At 39.7% G+C, this 19,740-nt stretch overlaps 1 protein-coding gene across 1 annotated transcript in view; it reads left to right on the forward strand.

Moving 5' to 3' along the window:
* Positions 1–19,740, forward strand: part of PCNT (pericentrin) — a gene marked incomplete in the record, with an annotated part of 2,997,294 nt that overhangs the window by 1,877,812 nt on the left and 1,099,742 nt on the right. Inside the window, 1 exon segment of the mRNA XM_044060288.1 lies at positions 17,950–18,120. Within this exon segment, the coding sequence (XP_043916223.1) occupies positions 17,950–18,120 (171 nt within the window).

Raw genomic sequence — 19,740 nt, forward strand, 5'->3', positions numbered from 1 at the left:
GCAGATCGATTGCACTGAAAAAGAGGTAAGAATATTATAACAAAAACATATAAAATTGCATATTTGTATACAAATATATGGAATCCATAGTAGGTATATAAAAACACGTGCATATTCGAATGCAACGTGTGACATCTATATAATAGTAGGTATATAAAAAAAGTGCATATTTGAATGCAACATTGTGTGAAAATTTCAAAGCAATCGGTGAATAACTTTCGGAGATTTAAGATTTTGAACAAACGAACATTTACATTTTTATATATATATATATATATATATATATATATATATATATATATATGTGTGTGTGTGTGTGTGTGTGTATGTATATGTGTAAAACATATTGGACCTGGTCATCACCAACATGGGCGACAGGTGTTCCAACCTGTCACTGGTTAGCTCGGACCATAAACTAATCACTCTAGATGTCCACACCCCACCACCACCCCCAACTAAGGAAACCACAGTAAAAAACTTTTCTAAACCAAACTTCACCTTACTTAAGACAGAAGTGGTAAGTTTCACAGCCCCCACGCTAAAAGATAACTCTGCCCAAGATGCAGAAACCTTTACAAATGCACTCTATGAGCACCTACAAGGATGCATGGATCATGCCATCCCTAGCAAAATCAAGACTCACTCCTCTAAGAGAAGGAAACCAGTGTGGTGGACCTGTGCCATAAACAGGCTGTACAATAGAAGAAGGGAACTAGTTCAGAAAAAAAGCAAATCCCAAGAAGGAAAGACATCCCTAATCAGTATCAGTAAGAAACTAAGGTCCCTCATAAAATCATCCAAGACTAACTTCAAAAGAAAAATAGCCAAGGATTCAAAAGATAACAACAAAGCCTTATTTAGCTATGTTAAGAATCTAAGTGGCAACTCGCAGATATGCACTGAATTAGTGCAAAATATCACAAAATATACTGAACCTACTGATATTGCCAACATCCTGGCAGATAGATTCAATGTATACTTCACCCCCCTCTCACCCCCAAAAGGGCCCACAACAATATCAGAAAAGTGTAGTGTCCTGGAAATTACAGACGCACAGGTGAAAATAGCCCTTTCAGAAGCCAAAAAAACAGCGGCAATGGGGCCAGATGGTTTCCCAGTCTGCGTCTTGCACGAACAAACCCCCCACTTAAACACGCTGTTCCAATCTCAGCCTCTCCACAGGCTACGTGCCCATAGAATGGCGCACAGCAATGGTTATTCCACTCCACAAAGGAGGGTCCACAACTGACCCTGGTAACTATCGCCCCATAAGCCTGACTAGCCTGGTCTGCAAAGCTGTGGAGCGCATCATCATGGAACTTTTTATCAAAGACATTGGGAACCTCCAAACACTTCACCCGACCCGGTTCGGCTTTGTTAAGGGCAGATCATGCCTACTAAACCTGGTTGACTTATTTCGAGACAGTCACCAAGGCCATAGACGAGGGAAAGGTGGTTCACACAGCCTACCTTGACCGCGCCAGGGCTTTCAACACCATTCCCCACTCGGGGTATTACAGAAAAACTCACCAGCCTGGACATAAACCCCTACTGCACAAGCTGGGTTTCCAACTGGCTTACAGACAGAACTCACACTGTAAGAATAGCGGGCTCCAGGTCCAACTCTTAATCAGTCACAAGTGGTGTCCCACAAGGCTCGGTCCTGGGACCCCTACTGTTCGGCATATACTTCTCAGTAGTACAGGCAAACACAGGAGGACTATGGCTAACCAAGTGCAAACTGGGAGCCATAATTGACTCTCTGGCTGACATGGACATCCTCCAAAAAGGCCTTACTGAGATGGACACCTGGTGTCAAAGTCATGGCCTCAAGCTAAATGCCAAAAAATGCGTAGTCATCCCATTTGGGAAAAACAAAACATCCACAAATTACCACATAGGTGGCAGCCCCCTTAATACAGAAGCAGTAATAAGAGATCTGGGGACCCAGGTAGATAGTATTCTCTCCTTTGACAATCATATTGCCATAGTAGTTAGGAAATCCTTCTATGTGGCCTCTCTAATTACTAAAGGGTTCTCATCTAGAAATAGAGGTAATAGTGCCCCTCTACTCGTCAGACCCATCATAGAGTACAATACCCCATTTGGGATGTACCTCACAAGACACTTTCAACAGCTGGAAAGACCACAAAAGTACCTCACCAAGAGGATTACTGGCCTCAAACATATGTTCTATGCAGCCCGACTGAGAAAACTCCATCTGTACTCAGTGGCATATTGCTTACTCAGAGGTGAGCTCTGCCTGACTTACAAAGCCTTGTCCAACTCAGAATAGATGGACATGCTCCACCTAAAGAAATCCAAGTCACTGCGAGCCACACACTCTAGTGAGCTAAACCTCGCCACAATAATAAATAGAACATGCTGGAGAGAGAGATTCCTGTCACAGAGACTCCCCATGCTTTGGAACAAAATTCCAAACTACATTAGGCTTTAGCCCCTCATTAACACTCTTCAAGAGAATATAAAAAACATTGGTGATAACAAGGTAAAACCGCCGAGACTTTATTGAACTATAACATATAACTGACTAAGCGCTTTCACCCACATAGGGCATCTTCAGAGTCAGTTTATCACATCTAAACACACCCTTTAAATAAGCATTTCAATTAACACTCAATTCAGGTAGTACATCATTGCTGTAAAGTCTCTCCTTAAACTTTAAGGTTTAACCCTTAACTGTCATTACTATGATGTTGTACAGATGTTTTGTATAGAAACACCCTATACCAAGTAAGAAATGAACATGTCAGTTTTCCAACTGTTGCTGCAACGTCTGAACCATACATAAAGAATATTAAACACACAATATAAATGTTGTGTAATATATAAAAAAGTATATATATAAAAATATTTAAATAATGTAAATGTATACTTTATGAGCAATATAGAGAATCAAATACAAAAGAAACTGCACCTGTATACACTTATAACTCATACACCTGACTAAAAAGTGTAAATTCCGTTATGTCTATTTGTTAAATACACGCTGCCTTGTGTTTCAGTATACATGCTAGAGATAGGGTGTCATTAATACCAATTACATTGCTTGCATCTAATCGTATTTGCCACAGGCATTCCCTGACTTCCAAAATGGTTTTATAATCACCACCAAAATCTCTAGTGTATAATCTGTCTATAACAAAAAAATAAAATTTTTTTGAAATTAATACAATCTTTACTGTGATTATATAATGAATTAGTTGATTTCTTATTTTTGATGTCCCTATTATGTTCCATAATTCTTTGTCTCAGCTTTCTAGTGGTCATCCCAGTATAGAATGCTGGACAAGATAAACAAGTAGCCACATATATAACCATTTTAGTGTTGCAATTACAATAACCAGGACTCCTCAGAGACCTTTTGTAGTTGCCCACTAGAACATAGGGACCATCATTGATATATTTACATGCTTTACGGTTACCACATTTAACCATCCTAACAGGCCTTTGATTAGTGGGCACAGGGGTTCTTTCCAAGTATTCTTTAATATTCAAACCCCTGCCATTAATAAATAGGGGATGTTTTCCTAATATTTCTTGCATCTCCATAGGAAGTATACTTTGCCATGTTGATTGAATAATGTTTTTAACTTCAAAGGCTGTAGTATTGTGTTGTAAAACCATACCTGTATGGACATTCTTAACTTTATATTTATGAACGTGACTGTTCTCTACTTCCCTTCCACCATCCAACAAAATAGGCCTAAAGTCTGTTTTCTCTCCTTAAACTTTAAGGTTTAACTTTTAACTGTCATTACTATAATGATGTACAGATTTTTTTTGTATAGAAACACCCTATACTCTGTATAATTATCTTGTAGTTATTAATTGTGTCTTAATTTTTTGTCTATATCTTTTTTTTCCCCCCAGGACCAAATTGAAGGTCTTTTTGGCCCAATGGACTATCCTGGTAAACCAACTGCAAATAAATAATAAAATAAATAAAATTTTGGAAGTCAAGGAATGCCTGTGGCAAATACGATTAGATGCAAGCAATGTACTTGGTATTAATGACACCCTATCTCTAGCATGTATATTGAAACACAAGGCAGTGTGTATTTAACAAATAGACATAACGGAATTTACACTTTTTAGTCAGGTGTATGAGTTATAAGTGTATACAGGTGCATTTTCTTTTGTATTTGATTCTCTATATTGCTCATAAGTATATATTTAGATTATTTAAATATTTTTTTCACATTTTTTTATATATTATATTTAACATTTATATTGTGTGTTTAATATTTTTTTATGTATGGTTCAGATGTTCTAACAACAGTTGGAAAACTGACATGTTCATTTCTTACTTGGTATAGGGTGTTTCTATACAGAAAATCTGTACAACATCATAGTAATGACAGTTAAGGGTTAAACCTAAAAGTTTAAGGAGAGACTTTACAGCAATGATGTACTACCTGAATTGAGTGTTAATTGAAATGCTTATTTAAAGGCTGTGTTTAGATGCAATAAACTGACTCTGGAGATGCCCTATGTGGGTGAAAGCGCTTAATCAATTATATGTTATAGTTCAATAAAGTCTCTGTGGTTTTACCTTGGTATCACCAGTGTTTTTTATATTATTAGTTTATCATCCAGTTGTTGGACGTTTTAGTACTTTTCAAGAGAAAACTTGACGAGTGGTGAGTAACAGAAAATACACCCCTGGGATCACTTCATTGGCTCTGCCTAACAGAGGATCAGTTAATTAATCAATGGGACAGCGAAAGCCGACACACTCTGGCTAGGCTTTTAAATGCCCTTGGGCAGATAGCCTAGTACCTACCTATGAACCTATAAAGTGTCGCAACTGCAGTTGCGTGAAACTGCGTATCCCAAAGCCAGAAATGTCGAACCCACGGTTGTGATGGCGCATTAGGTAAGTGTTATTTTTTAAAGGGTTTGGGGTAGGGTTTGTCTGTATGCAAGTGTGTTTGGAGTATGTAGTGGTGTATTTTGGTGGTTAGTGCGACATCGGAGTTAGTATATATAAGTAGCAGGGGTGTGCTTGCCCCCCTTCTTCTAGGTAGGGTAGGTGTTTGTTTTTTTTTGCATGTGTGTGTTTTGTTTCAGTTTCTTGTAGTGTCGGGAGGTAGGTGTGTTTGTGTGGTGTAGTGTATCGCGGTTTTGAGTTTCGCGGTTGTGCTGTTTCAGGTTTGTAAGGTTTTGTCTTTATAGTCTCGAGATACTGAAATTAAAAATTTCAGTATTTCGAGATTATAAAGTGAATCCATATAATATATATATATATATATATATATATATATATATATATATATATATATATATATATATATACACACCCACACACGTATATCTTGTCCTTTCTCATGCAGCTTTATATATAAATATATATATAATGTGTATATATATATATATATATATATATATATATATATATATATATATAATGTATATGGCCAAGGGCAATCACCTGAAACTTTCTCACAGACTAAAGTTGCACACCTTGGACAAAGGATCTCTGATTCATGCAAACATTCAAAATGTGAACTTGTTTGGAGGATAGGTTTTTAATTCTTTTCAGGCATCCTTTTTCTGAAGCTACAGGTATTGAAGGAGTCTAGAAAACTGGCTTCTAGGAAATCCTGTTTATCCAAATGGAGAAGTTCTATTTGGTGTCAAAATAGCGAACAGACCCCATTTCAAGTTGTGGTGGGGACCACGGATTCCTCAGTATCTGTGCGAGTTGCTCAGTTCTGGCCTTGCTTATACTTCAGTAAAGGTACACCATTTAGCCATATAAGTCTGTCTGCCACTGGAGCTCCCTAATCTTCTCTTTTTCAAGTCAAGCAGTTTCTAAAGGGGGGTGGGTGCATATTAGGCTACCAGGAAAGAAAGGGGTTCCTGTTTTAGTAATTTTGTTTTAGAACTGTTAACTCAACTTCCCTTTGAACTAGCAGCTGTTATCTAATACACTTAACTTTGAAGTCTGTATTACTAGTAGCCTTAACTTCTACTGTATAGGTATCTGAATTACAAGTCCTGTGTTTTGTTCAACCTTTTCTTGTTTTTTTACACAAGGATAGGGGGAGTCTTAGAACAAACTCTTTTTTGATGCCTGAAGTAGGTCTGGATTTACTCTTAGTCACATTATCTAGTTTGCTGCCTTTTACCCTAATCCACAAAGTAAGAGTGAGAGAATTCTTCACTGGTTTGATGCTCATAGACAGCTAAGATTGTATCTGGCTAATCAGCTTTTTTGTGTCTTGTATGAAAAGAATAGACAGACTATTTCCAAACAAAAAATTCCAGGGTTTTCCATTTTCATTCAATTGTGATATAACAGCCATGGCAAAAATCCTCCTAAGAATGTAAAGGCTGACTACTGAGCAGTTGCCACCTCTGGTGCTTTTGGGGAAGGTGTGAAATCCATTTTGGAAGCAGTTAAATCGTCTTTCTGTTCACACATTTACCACACATTACAAACTGAATGTTTTTTTTTCTCAAGCTAGAACTGGTTTCATTGGGACTGTTCTGTAAGACACTGTGGACTCTGATTCATCTTCTTCCACTATCTCGTCTTGATCTTTGGCAGTTCCATCTGTTAGGAATACTACAACTGTGATCTTTAGAAATACATAGTACAGTTGAGTAGGTAACTTAATGTAACAGTAGATTTTTTATTTGATCACTGTTGCAATACATATATATTACCTCTGTTCCCCTGAATGATATCCTTCCTGGTCAGTGGTTTTTGGGCATCCTTTATTTATTGCCTTTTTTCTCAATGCAAGACTTCACTTTGAGCTGTATGATTCTGACTCCGACTTCAGGGGCATGAAAGCCCTGAGTTTTGGTGTGTCCATATGTCCGTTTTACATCTGCATGCCTGCTCATGCTATGAAGACTGGCCGGATGTACAGGCATCCTGGTAGATATGACCCTTCTGTAACTGCAATCTCTTCAAACATGTACTGATATGATAAGGTACCTAAACAACTACCTTTTCTGCCTGTTAGTTTCTTCTGTGCCATGCAGGTATATATTCTTTTACCATTTCTTTAACAATGTGGCATCAAGTTTTCTTTCTTTTTTTATTTCTTGATTTGCAAAAGTAGTCCTTGCCATTTATATGAGGATGGAATTGCAGGTTTAAAGAAGGAGCATATTTAAGTAACTGATGCCTTACTTTATGACTTGAATTGATGCATATCTGCAAACACAGAATTTTCTGAAGAGAAGTGCTGAATTCTGATTGGCCGAGAAAATATAGCCACCTAAGGACTTCTTAAGGGAGGATCCTCTCATAAGTCAACTGATAGCATAAAAAGGACCTGTTTAGTGAAATCTCTAAGATTTCCTCTGTGTACGAGTGTTATGGAAAAGGTAGATCCAGTCTTCATTCATTCTTGGCCAGAGTGAGAGCCTTACAGCACATTCATTCTCCAACAAGGATGAGACTTTTGTCGACCTATTCATTCTACATGGACTTCTTTTCTGACCTAACCCCATCTTCCAAACAGCAGTAGCTGCTTTATTCTGTTTAATTTCCGCAAGTCTTTTGGGTTTATAATATTGTCATGGGAATGAACTCACTTCCTAAGTCAGGGTATAATTAAATGAAATTGGTTTTGTTTCAGTCTTTGATGTTGGTCAAAAGTGCTCTTTGCAGCACCCACAACATGGCGGAATTGATTCTTGCGATTCATACAGAGTTGCATGTGTTTGTAGCATGTCAAAGTATGACTGTAAGTACTTAGACTTATTGCTCATACTGCAATTGGAACTGTCTGGTTATCTTCCACATTGTTCTTGTTTCTGCCTGCACATCTTGATTTTATGACTCTCTCTGTACATAAGGCACTGTAATCACTAGGTGTAACAGTTTCAAAGATCAGTGCTGCTGTTTGTTTTCATGGACACTGTATCTGGTTTTCTTGCATCTGTTTTTGAACTGCATCATTGTTTTGAACTGTTTGTAATTGCTTACCCCATGTGCTATACTCTTCATCCTTATGCTATAATGCTCTGTGATTCATGTTTCCAGTGCTTCTGAGCTACTTCTGTATTGTAGTGTTTGCACAATCCCCAGTGTAACCCAGCAAGATGATGTGTGACTGTTTCTTTTATGATTTTTGTCTGTTTTTATCACGTCCAGCAGACTTTGTAAACTAACATGCATGTAGTCCACTATCCTGGGCTGTGATTATTAACCTTTCATCTTTAGTTTCAACTCGCTCCTCTGTAATCATTCCTTCATCAAAATCTTGATCAACATGAGGTTGCTTGATGAGATCTTTTCTACTTGCCACTATATTTATGGCTTTTCCACATTTCTTTCCTTCTCATCTGATCCTTTTCCTTAAGTCTTTTTTTTTGCACATTCAGTTGCTGTCTGATTTTTGTCTACTTCTGGTGCGATTTCCATTTCTGCTTGACACCTGAATGCTTCTGCTAAATTAAGCAGAGAGGTTATTTTATCTTAAACTTTCTCTTCTCATGTTTTAAAACTTTCACTATGTTTTGATCTGATGAGGTCTTCAAATATGTATGCAGTCCTATGACTACAGATTTACAGATGTAATCAATTTAGAGGACGCCTGTACCTCCATCAGAGCAAAGAATATATAGTCTTTGTATGCACTGATTTTTATGTCATTTGGTAAGGTGAAGATTTTCTTGTTTTCCTGTATAACTATGCCCAAAAGGTATCTGGATTAGTCAGTCACAGCAAAACTGCAAGTTAGAGCCAGAAGAAGAAATTGTTTTATAGCATGGACTTTATCCCTAGATGTCAAGGCTGTTTTCAATATTCTTTTTAGTCTTCTGAAGCATTCCTTATGAGTTTTATTCACATTTTTTCATGTTTTAGTGCCAACCCTTCATAATTTCCCAGTTATTTATTCTCTGCCTCCTGCTCAAGTTCCTTTATATCACATTCCTGTCCCAAATTGATATTTTCTTGGTATTGCAACGTTCCTGCTTTAAACATTGCTTTTGCACATTTATCAAGATCAAGTGACATTCTTATATCATCTGAGAAAGCTTTAAGCAATTGCAGTTGTGCTTTCAACTCCTCATATGTGAACTATACTGTTTTAAGTCATCCACAAAAATTAAAGGAGACGTTTTTAAGCAATGACTGAGAGGCATGACCTAAATAAATTAAGTAAATAGGTTAATATTTTAAGGGAAGACAAAACAAAAGCATTGACAAAAAATGAATCTGGAATAGCCCTCTTTGAATTTTTATTCCTGGGATAATAATTTGCCCTTTGTTATGGCTGAACTGCAGAAGTGGTTTGCTACTGCATCATACTGACTGTAATGTAATTGATCAACATAGGATGTGTCTTGTACATCTGTAAGCAGTCTTTTATCCAGGAATGTGGGATATTGTCAAATACTTTTTTGCAATCTCCGTGCTAGATTTAGATTCTTCCCCTTTTTGCAATTCTTTATTATGGCTTTATTTAGCAACAGTTGATCCTTTGTTCCATCTGACATTTTTGTTACCCTTTTGTTCTATTGCCATGATGGTTTTTCCTGATTCTCAGTTAGAACGTCTTCTCTGTGGATACATGCATGAATGGGCATACCTTCGTTGAAGGTTGTGCATCAGGGCTGGCAACTTGGCACGTAAAAATCTACTGCCAATCATTAGCGGACCGGAATTCCGCTGTGGCGACCCCTAACCGGGAAAAGCCGAAAGACACAACTATAAACACTGTATGCATCAATTCCAGCATATAGTTTGTACATCTTTGGAGGGCAAGTTATTGGTCTGTAGGTTTTAGGATGGCTTACATTTTCTCTCAAGGGTGAGTATCATTTTTCTTTTTGTTAACCAGGTTCGTGTCTGTTCGGGATGCTCATATAAATAATTCTTACTTCGGGCTAAATTTTTGTGTAAAAATGTTAATACTTTTAAGGTACTGCACCTGAGCTTGAGGTTTTCCAATTAAGAGCTTTTCTTAATTTTATTTTAATTTTTCTGTCTGTTACTTCATCCAATTTCATATCCTGTACATTTGAACTTCTTACTGTTTTAAATTTTCTATCCATTTAGCATATTTATGTTCCACAGGGTCTTCATAAATATTTCTCAAAAATGTTTCTATTTTTCTTTTTTTGGTGATATTTCTTTTCCTTTGTTTCTCATTTTTATCTAAAACTTTTTGGGTCATCAGTGAATTGCTTATTTTACTCTTTTTCTTCTTGTGCTGAAATCTTAAGTTTATTGTTTACAGTAGTGTTGACAGATCCTTGTCTGTTCTGATGGTGTGGGTTTCTCTCACCACATCAGTATTTATAAGTATTTTTGTTGACATGTTCCTCCTCCTAGAGTCTTCTTACAGTGGTGGCACTTGTCTTAATTGCGTTATAGTTTTCTGTGTTTGATGCTTCCATGACGATATTTTATTTCTTCCCTTTATTGGTCTTTGTTTATGTGGTAAGGCTTTATCTGTTATTAATTTAGCTGCACAGTAATATATCCTACCTACTTCTGTTACCACGTGAATTTCTGTTAATATTCTTAATTACCCTGTTCGTCTCTTTTGCCAGACTTCTGACATTTTGGGTCTTTCTTAGTTTCTGTAATCTATTTCTTTCATCGATCTTAATATGTCTTTCCATCTCTTAAATCAAGCAACTCTTCTAAACTGAGAGCACAGTGTCCTATATCACTGTTGCAGTATTCTTCACATTAGGGATCTCCTGCCAAAGCCCAACATCCGGCCTATATACCAGAGCCTTTTAGATCTTGCATGCTCCAAGTGTCACACACATGCTTCCCATATAGGATGTAGGGCATAAAGGTGATATACAGATGCAGTTACCAAGAATTTCTTTGACGCCAGTCTGAATGCCATCATCAGTCGTCGGTCTGAAAGCCATTTAGCTGTGCTGAATATCTAGCCATCCAAGAAGGGAAAATGTCACTGTGGGAGTCAGATTTCCCATAAGGGTCATCATGAACATTGTCTTTTTTTTTGTGTGTGTGTGTGGGTGCTTCCCATGACCATGCATTCCTGTAGCATTTGTAATGTCATTGTGCCGAATACTCTGAGAAGTCTGTTGTCTTCCTTGGCCTTCTGTCTTGAGAACCAAAGGCTTAAAGTGTTAGCCCAAGGTAGCATGTCAGAATCTTCTAACCCTGAGTTACCGTTAAACAAGAAGGCCAAGAAATCTTGGCCAGATTCTTTGGCTGTCCAGCCACCAGAAGCTTCTCTAGAAGCAGATGATAGCTATGTAGGCTGTCTGGTGTGTACATCAGATTCCTTTGCTGTGAACCCATCGGAGGCCAGCATGAGTCCTTCCTTTTGCACATCTTCTGAGGCTTTGCACGCATCTGTTCTGGGCTTTGACAGGAGCTGCGGTTGATCATCTTACAGAGCCCAAGAGGTATTCCTTAGATTCTGGTCAAGGAAGAAGTTCTGGATACTGTTATTGAATCTCATCGATGAGTGGAACCTCTTGTGTTTGTTAGAGCAGACATCCCTACCAAGAAAAAGTGGAAGACTAAGCATACTTCAGTACATCCTAAGGATTCTCAAAGGGAATGGCAGGAGTTTACATAGGGGCTGTTAAATCCCTTAATGGCCCTGAAAATTCCCCAAGGGTTGCTGTGCCTATTCTCCCTTGGACTTGGACTCTTTCCACATGGGCTAGGAAACCCGATTACTTAGTTGAGGTTTCAGAATCTGATGAACAATCCCTGCCCTACACTTCCAAGATGCATTTGCCTTTAGCATATGATTCTGATGAAGAAGAGTTTGTGAGTCCTCAGTCTCCCTTTGAGGAATTGTCTTTTGGAGACGCTGTATAGCTAGAATGATAGAATACTTTAAGTGGGATTCTTCTCAAGTGTCTCATATCGAGAAGAGAGGTATTATGAGCTGCTTCAGGTGCACACTCTTAAACCTTTTGCAGTACTTCCTGTGTTGTTTGCTTTCTTAGGCACCTTTATAGCTGCTTCTACGTCTCCCAATTCTCAGCCTCCTGCTCCAAAGAAACGTGACTGGTTCTATAAGGTTCCTGAGGGTTGTCAATTCTTAAGTGTCCTACTGATTATACTGGGGTGTCAGTCTCCTCTGACAAGCCTTCTAAACATTTGCCCTCTTCCAGGCTTCTGCCTTCAGGTAAGGATAGTAGGCCAATGGAGAGAATTGGTAAGAAGGTTTATACTGCTTTCTGCTTTGGTCTTTCCAGCCATCAATTACCAAACCCACGTGATCAGATATGCTTTGGCCTTGGTTGCCCAGTCTTGTCAAGTTATTTCAGACTTCCTTGATTCTGAAGCATAATCTTCTGCTCTGTCTGTTTTGGGTTCTACCTCTCAGGTGACTCTTCACTGTGTCAAGTGTAGCTGTGATGCTGCAGCTGATATATCTCCTGGAGCTGCTGCCTTTGGGTCTGTCATGAGGTGGTGTTCTTGACTTCATTTGCAGTCTTTACCTGACAACATTAAAGCCAAGTTGCTGGATGCTTCTTTGGATAATACAAATCTCTTTGAGACTACTACCACTGATCTGTTTAATTTTCTACAGGAAAAAGGTAAAGGTTTGCAGGATCTTAAACATATTTTTGTGTCCCGTATCCCTAAGTTCCAGGGTAACTATCCTACTAGATCTGCTTTTTTTTCGCAGGCAGCATAGTCAGGCCACCAAAGGCATGAAGGATGGTAGGAAAGCTGCTCCTGCTAAGTCTTCTCAGGCTTCTGTGGCTCAGAAGCCTCCTTTACCTGACAAGCCTGCTTCTTTTGGACATCGTACACCTCCTACCCCTCAGCCAGGTTCCCTTGTTCCTTCAACTCTTCCTCTTTCTTCCAAACTGTCATATCATCACCTCAGATTCTTGGGTTCTGCCTGTCATCCGACAGGGTTACTTCATGGTGCGGAAGTCTGTCCCTCCATTTTCAGGGATTCGTCAACCTCTTCTGGAAAAACTTCATAATTTCTCAGAGGTCCTTAGTTCCCTGGTGAACCAGGGAACTATTCATCCTGTCCATCTTTCACAACTAGGAAAGAGATTTTACTCCAGGGTGTTCCAGGTCCCTTTAAAGGAGGGTACTCTGAGACCTATTCTGGATCTCCCCTTGCTCAACACTTTTCTCAAGGTTCCTTCTTTTCAGATGCTTACTCTTCAAACCTTGTACTACCCCAGGCTTTTCTAGTGTTCTTGGATCTGAAGAATGCTTGCATTTATATTCATATTCACCCTTTTTTCAGGAAGTTTACGTTTCTCTCTCTCATTTTTAGTTCTCTGCTTTGCCCTTTTCCCCTCTCTACTGCCCATTAGTGTTCACAAGATGCCTAGCTTCTGTAATTGCCTTTTGCAGGCTCCAGGGCATTCAGATTTTTCTTTACGTAGATGACCTGTTGCTTCAGGATCCTCCTCCCAGTTGCATGTTACAGGATCTGGAATTCACCAACATCTCTCCTCCAACATCTGGGGTTCACTGTCAATTTTCAAAAGTCTGTCCTGATTCCCTCTCAGAATCATGTGTATTTGGGTTGCAGGATTCGGACACTCCCAATGTTAGCCTCTCTTTCACCTCCAAAAGTTCTGTCCTTGACAGCTTCTTTCAGTCTCTTCTTCCTCTGCCTGCTGTTCCAGCCAGAGAGTTTCTTCAAGCCCTGGCATTCATGGCCTCTTTTATTCCAATATTCTCTTGCTAGAATGGACATGCAAAAGCTTCAGTGGTTACCTCAAGTCAGTTTGGCTTCAGCATTGCTACCCTCTGAATTTCAGTATGCCGCCTCTTCCTTGTCTAAAGTGGGAATTGGAGTGGTGGGTTCAGCAACTTTCTCCCATCCCAGGCCTGCCTTTTCAGTATCTGGTTCCTTCTCAAGAACTATTCACCTGTGCTCCAGGCATGGGGTTGGGAGCTTCCTGCCTTCCTTGCCCCCCCCCCATTCAGAAGGTGGACTATATGAACACCAAAGAGATGAGAGCTCTGTTTCTGGCTCTTAAGACTTTTCACCCCATGCTCTTGCCAGGCCTTCCAAAGTTTTAAACAGACAACACAACAGTGACGTGTTATGTCAGAAAGCAAGGGGTCACAAAGTTTTGCCTTCTCTGCAAGTTCTTTTTAGGCCTGGGATCTGGCTGTCAGTTATCTGTTAACTCTTCAGGCAGTATACATTCCCTCAGAGCACAATCTAGTGGCAGATGCCTTTAGCATGTCCAGAACGCAGGCTCATGAATGGATGCTTCACTGAGATCTGCTTCTGGACATAGTCCATTGGTGGGGTATTCCTCAGGTAGACCACTCTGCCTCCCCTCTGAACAGGCAGCTCCCTCTTTTCTGTTCCAGAATGCTATGCCATCTGGCATGGAAGACGATGCACTTTCCTGTCCTTGAAAGAGGATGTTTCTCTTTGCCTTCGCTCCCCTTACCCTACTACCAAGAGTCCTGCAGAAGATTCCCCAGAAATCTTGTTGGTGACTCCCTTTTGGCCAACACAGCACTGATTCCCTCTCTTAATGCATCTGGGCAGGGGCAATCATCACAAGTTACCTCACGGATTGGACCTCATCACACAGGACAAGGGGTCACTTATTCATCCTCACTTGTCCACTCTTCAGCTGACGCTGTGTGTGATTGGGCACCTGTTTTCTGAAGACATGCTCAGGGTTTTACAAGAGGCAAAAGTCCTACAATGAAAAAATCTTGTACGTCCAAATGAGAGATTGCCAGTCTGGTGCCACTCTCATAACCAGGAACCTTTTTCATTTGGGGGTCCGTCTGGTTCTGTCCTACTTCTATGAGTTGGCTGTAGTCTGGCATGGCCTATTCTTCTATAAAGGCCTGTTTATCAGCTATTCCTGCCTGTCTGCCCTTGATTCCTCCTTTGGCTTCTCATTTAGAGGTCAGAGTTTCTTAAAGGCATCCTGCATGTTAGACCCCCAAGGAAACCTATCTCTCCTCCTCCTTGGGACATTAATTTTGTTTTAGAAAAAAGTGACCCATGCTTCTTTTGAGCTTACAGGTTCAGCTTTTCTGCAGTATTGCACCTGGGATACTTTTATTACTTGCCCTTACTTCTGCTTGGACAGTTTCTGATCTTTAGGCCCTTATGGCCATCCCTACTTTTTTGTTTTTTTCACAGGGACAGAGCGTCCCTTCATACTAATCCTCCTTTTTATGCCCACAGTGGTCAGTGAAATGTCTTTGAATCAAGCAATTCAACTCCTTTTCTTTTTTCCTTCTTCTCAATTTGCTAGTGAGAGGGTCTTACATACCCTGGATTTGCACAGACAGCTCAGGTATTATTTATATAAAATTAAGGCCATTCATATAACCCACCAACTTTTTTTTTGTTTGTTTTATCCAAGGACATTGGGTTTGGTTGTTTCCAAGCAAACCATCTCCTCCTGAATATCTAAGACCATTTCTTTTTGTTATTCATTTAATAACAAATGTCTGTTGATTTCTGTTAGAGCTCACTCCACTAAGGCTATTGCCTCTTCTGGTGCTTTCTTCAAGGGGTTGGACACCAGTTCCATCCTTGAAGCTGTTATTTGGTCTTCAGTGCATACATTTACCAAGCATTATAAATTGGATGTTGTTTCTAGAGCTGGAGCAGGTTTTGCATGAGCCATTCTGCATGGGTTTGTTGAGGTCTCTTCCCAGCCTTCAACCTCCCAGTCTTTTCTTTAACTTTTGTACTTTCCCTTCTGTGAAGAATACTGCAGCAGTGATATAGAAGGACATAGCACAATTGTGTAAAATCTTAACATAAGAGTAAATGTCCTTCTCTTCACTGTTGGAGTATTCATCTTTTCTCTCCAACCCCCCCCCCCCTTTTCTTCTGGATTTAATTTTTGGTTTCCCTCCTGGCCGAGGGTCTCTCTTCTTTTTTCCATCTGCATTTTCTCCTTCTGGATGTGCACAGCCTTTCCTGTCATATGCAGCCTTTTCTCTTCTGGGGCAGTTCATTTCTGGGTAACTGCATCTGCACATCACTGCATCTGCACATCACCTCTATTCCCTGCATCCTGTTACAGGGAGCATACATGTGACGTATGGCATATACAAAATCTAAAAACTTTGGTTTACTGGTCAGACGTTGGGCTATCCTTGCCAGGAGATCCCTACTGTGAAGAGGACATCTATTGCTATTGTAAGATTTTACACAACTGTACTTGGCATTCTTTAGAAAGTTCCAGAACACCTACTTGTGACATCTGCGTCTTGCTTCATCTGCTGCTCCTTCATATGGGAATACATTGGCCTATCACTCTACAAGATTGCCTGCATCAGAATTGCTTCTCCTTCCATTGCTAAACTTTTATTTATTTATTTTTTTTTTACAAATTTCCTACTGAAGGTTCCAGAGTATCATCATGTGGCAAGTCATCAGATGCCTCCCATTCCACCTGTTTCTCCTTGGTTTGTAGACTCATTGATCCATTGTACTGTGCCATTACCTGTATCAGGTTTTCTACACTAAGTCCTTTACTTTGTAGATAATTCATAACTTCAGTTTCTATTTCATAAACTTCTCCATAACTCATCCTCTCTAATACTTTCCCTCTTTGTTTTCATATTTTTGTATTTTAAATTTTCCATATCCAGATGCCCTTGCCTGCATTTCTCTCCAGATATCTTTGGTGACACTTTTTTATATTGATTAGTTTTGCTTTCTCCTTTGCGTAAATATTGAGCCATATCAAATATCTGTCTTTCTCATGTCCATATTTCTTCTTCAGATGTCTCCCACTATACCCGTTTTTCCTTAATTTGGGGACTTGTCCCATCTTGCTGTGACATTGCATCTGCAATAAGTCCTTCACTTGACGGGTAGTATAAACTTCAGTTTCTGTGTTTAACTTCTACCTTGTTCATACCTTTATTCTTTGTTCCTCATTTGTTTTCTTATTTTTTGTATTGTGAAATTTTGCATATCTGGGTACCTTTGCCTGTATTTATCTTCAGATATCTTTGGAACTACTTTTTTTGTTTTGTTGATTAATTTGGCTTTCTCGTTTGCATAAATTTTGCAGTTTGGAAGGGAGCATGCCTCTACAGACAAGTCTCCTATCTGTGCTTGCAGCACTCAGTCACCACAGTCCTATGAGGTGTGTCCTGCCATAACATTCCAGCTTGCAAGCAGGGGGTTAACATTTCAACAGGACTAGCAGTCTTCCTCCTCCTCCCAGGATAGGGGAGTGCACTTCAGCTGTCTTGTCTCATTCTCTCTCTCTATCCCTTCTTTCTTCTCGAGCCACTAATAAAACACTGTCATTTGAGATGCACAGTTGTGCAGCAGTTAGCATTGCCTCACACCAAGAGGTTCCTTGGTTCGAGTCTTGGCTGGAGTGCCTTATGTACAAAGTCTGCATGTCCCCTCCCTGTGTTCAAGTGGGTTTCCCATGGGTCCTACGGTTTCCTCCCACATTTTCTAGGTGCAAGTGTATGGTAAGGATGAACTACTGCAGCAGGACTAGCCACCCAGTGGTGTAAACCTTGGCTCTAGATGATCGTCACTGTTGAAATGACACCCCAACAACATGTGTAAAAATGGGGAAAAAAAGGGGTTGAGGATGGATGAATGGAACGGAGGTGCAATCAAAGCTTTACCTGTGTGCACTACAGGACAGGATCCTTCAAGGGTACAGTTTTATATTTTGTAATGTTGGTATGTTTAGCTTGAATGTTTTGTGTAATTTGAATAGAGGGTGAAGAACTCTTGATGTGTCATGTCAGCTAATCCAAGTGAATTCTTTGTTGAGCTGAACCTTTGCAATTTGAGTATCTGCTCAGCAGGACACACAAAAAGGCTGCCCCAAATGTTTCCTGATTTACATTGCTGTCTTGAATATTAACTGGTAAAGATGAGTACTTAAGTTCAATGTTGTTAGCCTGCCTGTTTGTAAGCACAGACTTGAGTTTAGCATACATTTTGAAAATCGATTAGTTTCTTGTGCAAGCTTATGAAACTATTTTGCTTTCTACAGGATAAAGATGCTTTGCAACAGCAACAGCTGGGTTATTTGATGCAAATTTCTGCACTACAGTCCAAGCTTGATGAGTCAAGGCACAGGGTGCCTGATGATGTAAGTGGTGGTAGTGAACTGAGAGGTTTGCTGCAGGAAGAACGTGAGGCTCTGCTGCAGAAAACAAAAGAGGTGAGTGACAATTTTAAGCAAATGATATTAATTTCATTTTACCTAAAATGAGTGCAGAGATTCTGTTCCATGTTCCAGAGTAGTTCAAGAAGCTCAAAAAGTAATATTATGACCCTGGGCAAAAGTGGGAGTAGAAAACGCTTGGATCATTTTTATAGCTTTCACGTTTTCTAAAGTGGTAGCAGTTATATTTATCATTTCAAATCTTTGATAAGCTTATGCATTAGTGAATCTTCAACAATAAAAGTCTACTAAAGTCTCTAAATGAAACCTATGCAGGAGGGGACACTTCTATTTCTGTTGGAAGGATTGCTGGGTCATTGAAAAAGAAAGGGGTAAATCATAAACAGCTCTTTCAAGCTCTGTCTGCTCAGTGGCCACAAGTCAAGTCATTCCATGAGAAAGGCAAGACGACAGACAAAGGAGAGGAAGTGCTGGCCACATTAAAGTAAGTGCTAGAGGAGACAAAAAAAATTAAACTGCATCCTTGAGGGATTTATGACAAAAACTATGGAAAAAATCAGGAGTAGGAGTCTATCTTGAGTAGCTATGCTGATGCTATCCAGATACCTCCAAGAAATGGAACAGTTAAGGTTGCAGACGGAAGCTGTGAAGCTAGATTGGATATGCTAGAAGAATTAAGTAGGGATGAACAGGACAGAGTGAGAGGAAAGAACTTTAGATTCTCAGCCATACTGGCAGGATTGGAAGGAAGTGACTGTCCCTTGTTCATGGAAGAGTAGCTTACACAACTGACATCAGATTGTAGTACACAAGATTTGAATTGAAAGAGTACATAGAACTGTGTGGATGACAGGCAACCAGTGAGCATCTTGTCAAATCCCGGACCATTTTGAAACCTGTAAGCAGAAGGAGATTATTCTCACATGATTATGGAAGTCATGGGCAAATTGGATGTGGAGGTCAACCGGAGTCTTTGTAGACCAGAGTTAGCCCCCACCAGACCAGGATGAAGTGAGCCACCTTTTTGACAATTATTAAATTGACCAAAGATCGAGATTAGGGTATGATTAATGTACCCAGCCATCTGCAAATTGCTTTTACCGAGATGCCCTAAAAAAAAAAAAACTCTTGATCTCAAGGAAGTTTTGAATTTATTGGTGAAGGGAGGTCCTCAGTCATGCAAGGGAAACACTTCCAGGAGTCTCGAACACAGGAGGTGATCAGCCTGTGGCAAGTGGTAGTGGTAGAGGGCAACCAGGGAAGATTGTTCCCCCTTTTTGAAAGATACCAAGTGCTGAGAAAAATGAGTTGCAGAAGGGCAGCAGAAAAAGGACCATGAACCACACAGACTAGGAAAGGGTCATCATCCTAGCAGCCAGCGTAACCTAGGATTGTGCAACAACAATAGGAAGGAGCAGAAAGTAATGCAAATACTGCTGGAAATGAAACGCAGAAGAGGGTTGTATAAAAGTAAGGAACTAGTAAAGATAGTCTGGACAAAGATATTCATGTCTCTCTCTCTCTCATTCTTTCAACAAGAGTTAATGGAAATTGTATTGAGACCACTCACCTGTAGGCATTTTGAGTAGAAATTTATATTGTAACTCTACCCTTAAAGAACAGCAAGATGAATTGGAGCATACCATCTATTGCTAG

This window comes from Protopterus annectens, chromosome 2.part0 (assembly GCF_019279795.1).
Source record: "Protopterus annectens isolate FY-2018-M chromosome 2.part0, PAN1.0, whole genome shotgun sequence".
Classification (NCBI taxonomy): domain Eukaryota; kingdom Metazoa; phylum Chordata; order Ceratodontiformes; family Protopteridae; genus Protopterus; species Protopterus annectens.